Genomic DNA, 10,180 nt, shown 5'->3' on the forward strand with positions numbered 1-10,180 from the left:
GCACGAGTTTTCTATCGCTTTTTTCTATCTTTGGGTATCTCCTTTTTATTTATTTTTCCCTAACTTATATATATATTATTTTTTTTTTAATTTATTTACATGTGTGTATATATATATATATAGATAGTAAAAACTATCATCATTTTTATCGAATTGAACCACCAAGGAGTAATAAGCTGGATTTTCAAACTTTATTCAACATTCTTTAAGAAAAAGATCTGATTTGATTTTCTTGAAGAAATGCTCCCCCCCCCCCTAAACAGGTGTGAGGTGAACACAAATTGTGTTTCTAGTTTGTTTTTTTGTGAGCCTTTGAATCATTTAACTTTCAAAAATGTAGACAAAAATCACAACAGGTTTTCATTATGTCATGTAAAAGTAGCTTCATTCAGTAATATCCAATCATAAAATGTGTAACACATCATTTCCTGTTTAGTACAAAAAACATTCGTAAACTTTATTAAATCTTACATGTACATGCATGTAGTTAAACATTTAACTGCAATAAACGAACAGCCAGCTAACATAAGCAAACATCAAACACAATACATGTAAATTGGAACCAAATTTTTCTGATTCAGAATCATAACAATTCTATATACATTCTACAATTACTTTAATTCAACATAAAATTTTTAGGAAACACTATTTTACTCGTATTTACTGTAATCAAAAGTAGGAGCATGCCCATTTACAAAGTACACTGAATATATATTACACATATTAAGCCATAAGCTTGACATAATAAACCTGATGAAACTAATCTGTATGGCCCCCAGTGACTCAGAGGTAAGTCTGAAGGCTCACGGTACTTAAAATTGGATTTTGATACTTGTGGTGCACACGACAGAGAAAACCAGTGGTGTAGCTTCATGCTTAATAACAAACAAACAAACTAATCTGTATATGTTAGTTACATTCAAGTAAAACATGGTCTAACACATGTGCAACATGTTACTAATAATGTGCTTTTCTTATAACCGTTTGACCCAAATGTGTACGGACACATTGGTTGTACATCAACAAGAGAACATTTAGCCATGATAATACACAATAATGTGTACTACAATACAAAATTAAGTATTTCTTGACCACCATATGTCTACTCTAAAGCTAATGTCAGCATTTAGATTAACAACATAATGAAGGGAAGCTCAATTTAAGCCAAAGATCACTTTGTTCACAATCAGGTAGTGGCAACCCATAGTGACACAACACTACTCACTTTGTCATCAGTTTGTAGTATATCAGGTAGTGGCAACTCCTAGTGACACAACACTACTCACTTTAAGCCAAAGATCACTTTGTTCACAGTCAGATTGTAGTATATCAGGTAGTGACACAACATTACTCACTTTAAGCCAAAGATCACTTTGTCCACAATCAGGTAGTGACAACCCCTAGTGACACAACACTACTCACTTTAAGCCAAAGATCAACAAGCTGACTGTGGACAAAGCTATCATGACACACTGCCTACTTTCATCAGATAATTAGCTAAATTAATGGATTCACAATACAGTGAATACTACTTCTAAGTAATCCATTAACTAATACACTACAAGCTGGCTGTGAACAAAGTGATATTTGGCTTAAAGTGAGTAGTGTTGTGTCACTAGGGGTTGCCACTACTGGATATACTACAAGCTGACTGTGAACAAAGTGATCTTTGGCTTAAAGTGATTAGTGTTGTGTCACTAGGGGTTGCCATTACCTGATATATTACAAGCTGACTGTGGACAAAGTGATCTTTGGCTTAAAGTGAGTAGTGCTGTGTCATTAGGGGTTGCCATTACCTGATATACTAAACTGCTTACATCTGTATCTTATTTCTTTTACTTGGGAATTTGATCCACTGCTTTAAGTTAACAATGTAGTAAGTGTGGTGTTGACTGTGCATGTATGAAATTATAGGCTGTTGTGTCAAGTGAAATTAATTTAAGCCATTTTATTTAAAAATAAAACTGTTTTGTCTCCTGCTACACAAGTTATTTAAGTATTGATTTAAATTAGTCTCTGTTTGCAAATGAAGTTCCAAGGTAAAATATATTTTTACTTGAGTATTTTCATTTACAGCTTCTGACTGGTTTGTAATATAGGCACTAACTTTTCACAAATTAAAATATTGTGAAATTAGAAATCTGTAAGATGCGTAGTTATAATTTTATGGGTGGTAAAAAAAAAAATGGGTGGTAATTTTGATTTCACATCTTTACTTGGGAATATGGTACCCTAAAACAAAGTGTCACAGAAAAACTGATACCACATTTTGACTTTACAACGTACCTGAAAATGTTTAAGAAGGGTTTCTCTCACAGAAAATCAAGTCAAGCCTTTTCCTTAAAGGTGTTGAATGAATCTTAAAAGATTAGCTCTTTTGAGGATATCCTCATAAACTGACATTTTATTTTACTAAAACAGTTGTTCTAAATAATAACAGAAAAATTAGTATTAGGACTATTTATTTTATAATAGGCCTAATATTAATATCTGATGACAAGTTTAATTATAAGCATTCTCCATTATTTACTATACCAGAACTAATTTATTATTTTGATAGATTTAATGCTTCTTTATTAATCCAGTTTTTCTGGCTATTTTTAGAATATTTGTGCATATTTAAGTAGGTCTACATAGCTATTCATGAGCTTTTATGGGTTCGAAGAACTGTATTGGTTATTTAGTTAGGCAAAGTTTCATATCACTTAACAAATAGTTGTTCTTGAGTAAGAGAAAAGTGAATAACTTTTCTTGCAAGTTATCAATACGATTCCTAGTTAACAACTCATTTTCATTTGCTATTGAAGTTATTTTTTTTACTGACTATTCTTTGCATATTATAAAATAATTTTTAATATATAAACTCTGGTTTGTAGTTTAATTGTAAATATTACTTGGAAATAATTAGTAATGATTGTCAGTGGTCTTCATATTAAAAGTTTTGCCATAGCTATACATATAATACACAAGTTCTCGTGATTATATTCTCCAAGAAACTTAAAAGTTGGTATAGTTTCATCAGTCAAAGATAGTACTATTTTAAGAATGAAATTTATTAATAAAATTAAACAATGGAAAAAAAAAATAGATAAAAATGCTTTCTTCACTTTTTCTAAATGAATTTATTTTGCAGTGTTTTGGCAATGACAACATTTTAATATATATACACACACACACTTATTTTTTTGTTTTATACTTCTCTAACAGTGTTTTATTTATATTTTGTTATGTATTATCGACTTATCTCGCTCCATTCCTGCATGTCTCATTCAAATTCTAACTGATTCTCTACCATATTCAGTTGTATTTTGTTCTCTGCCTGAATTGGGCCTAAGGCCAAAACGTTGCAAAATAAATCCATTTAATAAGAGCATTTTGATCTACTATATTTTTGTTGTCTGGTGTTATTATTGATAAAGTTTGTACATTTGAATACTTCCTTAACCTTCATTTATGTGTGTGATGTGTTAAAAACAGTTGAGCGAAATCTTGTATGTGTGCAATTTTTATTGAAACTGAACTCTTTAAAATTGAAATTCTAAACATATAGCACTTTTTTTATGTCAATTAGTGTTAAATGTACTGTAGCTGTGTTTTTTTTACTACTTTTAAGGTTGGTTATGAAGTGGGATCCCAAGAATACACTTTACCAAACATTTACATGAATGACTTAGACAGTGCACTCATACCAGTCATCTCTTCACCCAGCTGTCAAGAAGGTCACGTTTGCCTTGAGCTGATATTTCATATCCTGCTAAAATAGCACGCTACTTCTCTTATTCTTTAGACTGTACACACCCAGGTACAGATACTACATAGGCTTACTGAACGTGTGTTTTGCCCATGTATGCAAAAATCTTTAAAAAAAAAAAAAAAAGGTAACGGAATAGAACTGTGCTTTGATGAAACTAAAGCAGGATCTCTCAAATTTATATATTTCAAATGTTGAGTCCAAGTTCTTCGTGTGAGTGTATTTCAGAATAAATATTGCAAAACTGAGGCAATTGGTAAAAGTTTCAACTTATAGGTACACTTTCTACTGCCTTACTTTAGTATATCTGTGTAAATGCTAAGCATACCACGTAGAAAATTGTATCTCAAAACTCTTTCATTCCTAAAGATATGGAGGAAGAGAATTGTAAATTTTGAGTTTTTTATTTTTAATGCAGTCCCTTAAAAAAAATAATGAACCAGTATAAAATAACTGAAGTATGTTTTCAGAAAGATATTCTAAGAATTTATTTAGTAGAATTAATAAAAACGTATATATATATATATATATTCACGTATGTAAATTCATTTATTGATAACAATATTAATGTCAGTTGAAATGTGACTTTTAGTGAGGTTTAAAGATGATTAAATACCTTCTGTTTATAAAAGCGGGCCTGTAACTATACGATTGAAGCAAGTAAGTTTATAGCTGTGGTTAGTATTATTGCTATCACTCAAAAAAGAATGCATTTTGTATGTGGTAGACGTTCACCTTGGCCAGAAGGGTTGTTACCATTATGTAAGAATAGCTTATAATGTGATAGCAAACTAAGATGATGTTTGAGTGTTGTACTATGGTTAAAAAGGTCTTATCATTTTTTTTTTCTCTGTATAACCCTTTATTTTTGTTTTATGTATAACCGTAACATTTAATTGAAGACGCAAGAACCTTCATTAAGCATATTTGCAGATGAACTGCAAATGTTTCAACTTTGGTTTATTTCTTTATTGGTTTAGTATCATATTTTCAGTTAAGAACTGACATATAAATTAGTGTAAGTTGTACTTGCCTGGATGATAAAGAGTAACAATATTGTATTTATCCAAAATAAAGAGAAAACCTGTACATATTGCATGACCATTTGATTTCTAGGATTTGTAGAAGAATGCATTACTTAATGTTATTAATATAAGTTTATTTAAGAAGATTTATCTTAGTTGGTGTAGTTAGTCAATACAAACTTAAAGCTTTGAAATATAAATAATTGAAAAACTGAAGAAGAAAGGTAGTGTAAATGTTAAATTTGTTAAATGTATGCATTCAAACAGGTGTGGCATACAACATCAGCATAAGTAATCTGTAAAATAAGATATGTAAAAAAAAGAATAGATACAAAAGGAATGTTTATAATATCTTGATTTAAGGAAATGATAAACGAGATCAAAAACTAAGCAGAAACATTATGATGTGAAATCTGTAATATATTATGGTGGTTTCCTCAAATGCATATACACTGTTTCAGAATTGAAGATGGACATATTTTGTTTCTTGCAACCCACGAGAAAGTTTTATTAACTGTAAAGGTGACTGAATGTTGTACAGATGTTAATTTGGTAATCAGAATATGTTGTCAGCATGTGCTGCTTTTGTCATGTTTCGTGATGGCCGTGCCGAGTATTTTAAAGAGGCCATCATTCTTTTTTTAAGTTTGACATGTTTAGATATTTTCATGTAGTTTGAGGATAGTTGGTGCCAAATCAGGTAAATAAATTGTGTTGAATACTTATTCTTAATTGCAGTTTATAAATATTTGAAATTGGTCCTTTTCATTTGTTTGTTTTTAAAACAGTTACTTTCAACAGTCGTATTACAATAATTTGTTTTATGTATAACCAGATTTATTTTCTAAAGCTTAAGTACTGTTAATTTCATCTCAACAGGTGGGAGTAATAACTCGGGTTGTTACAAAACTAATTAACATTGGCATACTTTCTTGCAATAAGTTATCAGTAGTTTGTTGTTGTTGTTGTTGTTTTTTTGGGGGGGGTAAAATGATTGTTGAAATTCCTCTGAAATTGTTATTGTATATGTACTGTTAGAACTAAAATGATGGATATATGAGTAAGGTTATGGTTTTTCTGTTGATTAATATATAATAGTTTCTTTCACGGTAGATATACACACGTACTCACACTCAGAAAGTTGTTTTCTTGTCTAACCATCTTAGCAATGTGTTCAACGTCATTTTGATGAACATACTTTTAATGGTACATGCTTTAGAAATATTATACCGAAATAAAAATGATAAAATTGTTATGAATTAAGGTCATTGTGTTCCCGTTATGTGGTTTAATTGATTTTAAACTTTAAGTAACAATTTTTCTCATTTTTGGAATCAAACTTTTATCAAAAGATCACACTTTAAAACTGAATCACTTTAGCTGCACATGGAACATTATTTTGATGTATCAAGTGTACATATAGAACTTGTATTAATAAGAAAAATACAGAGCAGTAGCAAACTGTTGTTGAAGTATGCGTGTTACACTGTTTTAATGTAGATGGAACAAAAACCTCTGTTATTTCAATTGTGCAGTAGTTAAGTTTTAAAATGATAACCAGAAAATGTTACCAATTTAGGAAATCCTGAAATATTTTTCTTTCCCATATTTTAAATGTAGTTAATTCTCTTTTTTTGCTGTTTTTTTTAATGATTGGAACATCTTTTTAAAAAGGGTAGAAATAAAATGAGGTTTGTAGTATACCAAAAGCAGGATTATTAAAACCACAATAGTTGCTAGTATAAACCACTTGTTAATTACTATTTACAGAAACAACATAACAGGATTTAGTTTCCCAGCTGAATAAAAAGTTTCTAAATTTTCATAACTTTTGGTGTGTTTTTTTTATTTATATCAGTACATAGACTTATTATCATTAGTTGTCTGTGAAACTCTTATGTCAGTTATTGATATATCAAATGCAAATTGATTGTAGATTGGTACATATATTTCATGTATGATGGATTAACAGCCATGAGTTGATTATAACTTGCTCTAGAGAAATTTAAAATGTATAGAGAAAGTTACTGACTGTGTATCTTTATCTTTATGAGTAAAATATTGAAGAATAATTCAAGGAGACATTATAATATTGACAGCCAGTCAAGACAATCCATTTTGACAGTGAGTGCTGCTAATTGTTTGCCTACCCTTTGATCAGCAGTTCTAAATTCAAGAGTCTCCTGTCTGACTATTTGTTGCAAAAAGGTTCCATCCGGATTTAAATACCTCAAAAGATGCAATTTTCAATATAAAACCAATGGCTAAAGATCAGTAGTGGGCAACCTCAACTAATCATTGGCCACAGACCCACTTTACCAATCATAAACCAAAAATGATACATTTGAATAAGCATGTTAAAATGTAATAGAAACTGAAAGGATTTCTGTAGAGAAGATAACGTGCTACTTAACAATAGTAGGTACGAGCTGGCCATAGAGAAACAATTATGTTTAAATTCCTTATGTTGGCTAACACATGTAAAGTAGCATTAATAGTGTTATTCAGAAGTGTTCCATTGTTCATAAGAGGAGTTGAACTAAAAGAGATGTGCTCCACATTCCTGTTGTAAGAACGTGCACTGACGGTGATATGTCCCGTATGCTTGTAACTCGATGAAAAAGCTTATTTATATTTAATATAACATAACAGCAAAGGACTTCTGGTCCATCTAGACTGTTCTATTCACTAAATTTAACAAAACCCTAAAAAACTCAAAGCCAGCCATTATCATTCAAATATTTATTGATCAAGCTTTCACTTAAACTCTCTTAAATTAACTGCATCAAAAGACAATCCATTCTAGAGACCAACCACTCTGTTAGAAAAATAAAGCTGTCTTAGCTGAAAATGAATTCTTCCCTGCCAAAATTTATATATATCCTCTAATATTACCATTTTCACTATTGAAGATGAAAAAAAGATGATGCATCAACATTATCGTTCCCTTAAATACCTCAATCAGATACCATCTAACACTTTTTTTTTCAAGAGAAAACAATTTCATAGTTCATAATCTATCCTCATGTGATAACCTTTCCATCCCAGGTATCATCTTAGTAGTCCTTCTCTGAACCCTTTCCAACAGTTCAGTGTTCTTTCTGGGGTAAGGAGCCAAAGACTGAATACAATAATCCAAATGGGACCTAACCAATGGACTTATACAATTACATTATAATCTGTTTAGACTTGTATTCAATATTTCTGTAGATACTGCCTAAAATCCTATTTGCTTTGCCACTAGCAACAGCACATTGCTTGGATGGCTTAAGAGACTGATCAACCAAAACACCAAGATCTTTTTCTTCCATAACACTGTTTCAGGTAAAACAGACAATGTTCTGATGAATAGTGAAACACCAATACAGAATTAATAACTTGAATTGCATAAACTTTGAATTTATTGGAAGTAAAAAGGATAAAAGTATTTTACATTTTCCCAGGTTGACCTGACTTCTTCATGTGATTGACATACAATGGTTTGAAAGAGAACAAACATTGGTTTAAAATAACTATTTTTTTGAGTTACTGTACTATATTTACCAATGACACAGGTTTCCTATTATTGTTTGGCCTGTTGTGCCACAGACCCCCACCAGACATATCATAAATTGTATAAAGGACAATGTGAGATGAAGTTTCCTTCTGTATTTCTTTTGTTATTAAATCTTTAATGACCTAATTAGATGTTAATTGCATATCCTGCTTTGTAGATGGTAATAACTAACACATTTTGCTGATTATGTATTTGTGTTTTAACATCCAAAGCCAAAAGTCTACAAAAAAAAAAGTGGAAATGCGACCTATTTCAGGAGCTTTTTTATCCTTCTTTCTGGGCAGAAATCCTATAACAAGGTAGTCTTTGTAACTGTTGGACAGTTTTCAGTTACCATGTCAAATATTATGGTAATCGAGCAAGCCGACTTTAAGTGATGGATGCTAACATATACAAACACATAATAGATCATTTTTATAATAAGATTATTCTTTCAATCCTATCTTATGATAACCTCAATGTTGTACTGTCTCACCATATTCTTTGTCAGTCATCTCTTAAAATAACCTTAGAGCTAGGTTAAAATTAGGGGAATGTGTAAATATTTAAAGTATACTAAAATACTCAAATTATCAACATTATATAGTAAACAATGTTGATTGTTTGGGTATTTTAGTATATTTTATCCTTAGAGCTTTACACTCTCGCCACCAGTTGTCTTGTTAATCATCTCTTATGATAACCTTAGAGCTGTACTATCTCACCATTTGTATTGTCAGTCATCTCTTATGATAGCTCTTAGAGCTGTACTATCTCACCAGTTGTCTTGTTAATCATCTCTTATGATAACCTTAGAGCTGTACTATCTCACCATTTGTATTGTCAGTCATCTCTTATGATAGCCTTAGAGCTGTACTATCTCACCAGTTGTCTTGTCAGTCATCTATTATGATAACCTTAGAGCTGTACTATCTCACCATTTGTATTGTCAGTCATCTCTTATGATAACCTTAGAGCTGCACTATCTCACCATTTGTCTTGTCAGTCATCTCTTATGATAAGCTTAGAGCTGTACTATCTCACCATTTGTCTTGTCAGTCATCTCTTATGATAATCTACGAGCTGTACTGTCTCTCCGTGTCTTTTGCCAGTTATCTTTTATGATGATCTAAGAGCTTTAGGGCCCCTTCTGTGTCTTTTGCCAGTTATCTCTTATGATGATATAAGAGCTTTACTGCCCATTCTGTGTCTTTTACTAATCATCTCTTATGATAATCTTAGAGTTGTACTGTCTCTCCGTGTCTTTTGCCAGTTGTCTCTTACGATAATCTAAGAGCTGTACTGTCTCTCCATGTCTTTTGCCAGTTATCTCTTATGATGATCTAAGAGCTGTACTGTCTCTCCATGTCTTTTGCCAGTTATCTCTTATGATGATCTAAGAGCTTTACTGCCCCTTCTGTGTCTTTTGCCAGTTATCTCTTATGATGATCTAAGAGCTTTACTGCCCCTTCTGTGTCTTTTGCCAGTTATCTCTTATGATGATCTAAGAGCTTTACTGCCCCTTCTGTGTCTTTTACCAATCATCTCTTATGATAATCTAAGAGCTGTACTGTCTCTCCGTGTCTTTTGCCAGTTATTTCTTATAATAACCTTGGATTTGTACTGTCCCACCATGATTTTCTTAACTAGATTTGGTGAAAGATATGAAACAGTAAAATGAATATACTATGTTTCTGAGTTTTAAAACAAGTACTGTGGATGTATCATGTAAAGGAAGAAATATATCGAATCTCTGTGTTTTCACTACTTTATTATCTTGGTCTGTGATATGAAACCCTATTGGGAACTTGGGAAATGTCAAGCTAATTAATGTAGAACTTGTTTTACCCAAGCAGTCCTTGTCTCCAT

The 10,180-nt window shown here is 31.3% G+C and overlaps 1 protein-coding gene across 2 annotated transcripts in view; it reads left to right on the forward strand.

Moving 5' to 3' along the window:
• Window positions 1-6,604, forward strand: part of LOC106459198 (zinc finger FYVE domain-containing protein 16-like) — a 55,496-nt gene extending 48,892 nt beyond the window's left edge. For both annotated transcript variants that reach the window (XM_022385632.1, XM_013918796.2), the window contains exon 19: window positions 3,614-6,604. In XM_022385632.1, the coding sequence (XP_022241340.1) occupies window positions 3,614-3,763 (150 nt within the window). In that variant the 3' untranslated portion in view covers window positions 3,764-6,604. The remainder of the gene's footprint in view (window positions 1-3,613) is intronic.
• The last annotated feature ends 3,576 nt before the right edge of the window (window positions 6,605-10,180 follow it).

The sequence above is a fragment of the Limulus polyphemus genome, unplaced genomic scaffold, assembly GCF_000517525.1.
Source record: "Limulus polyphemus unplaced genomic scaffold, Limulus_polyphemus-2.1.2 Scaffold573, whole genome shotgun sequence".
NCBI lineage: Eukaryota > Metazoa > Arthropoda > Merostomata > Xiphosura > Limulidae > Limulus > Limulus polyphemus.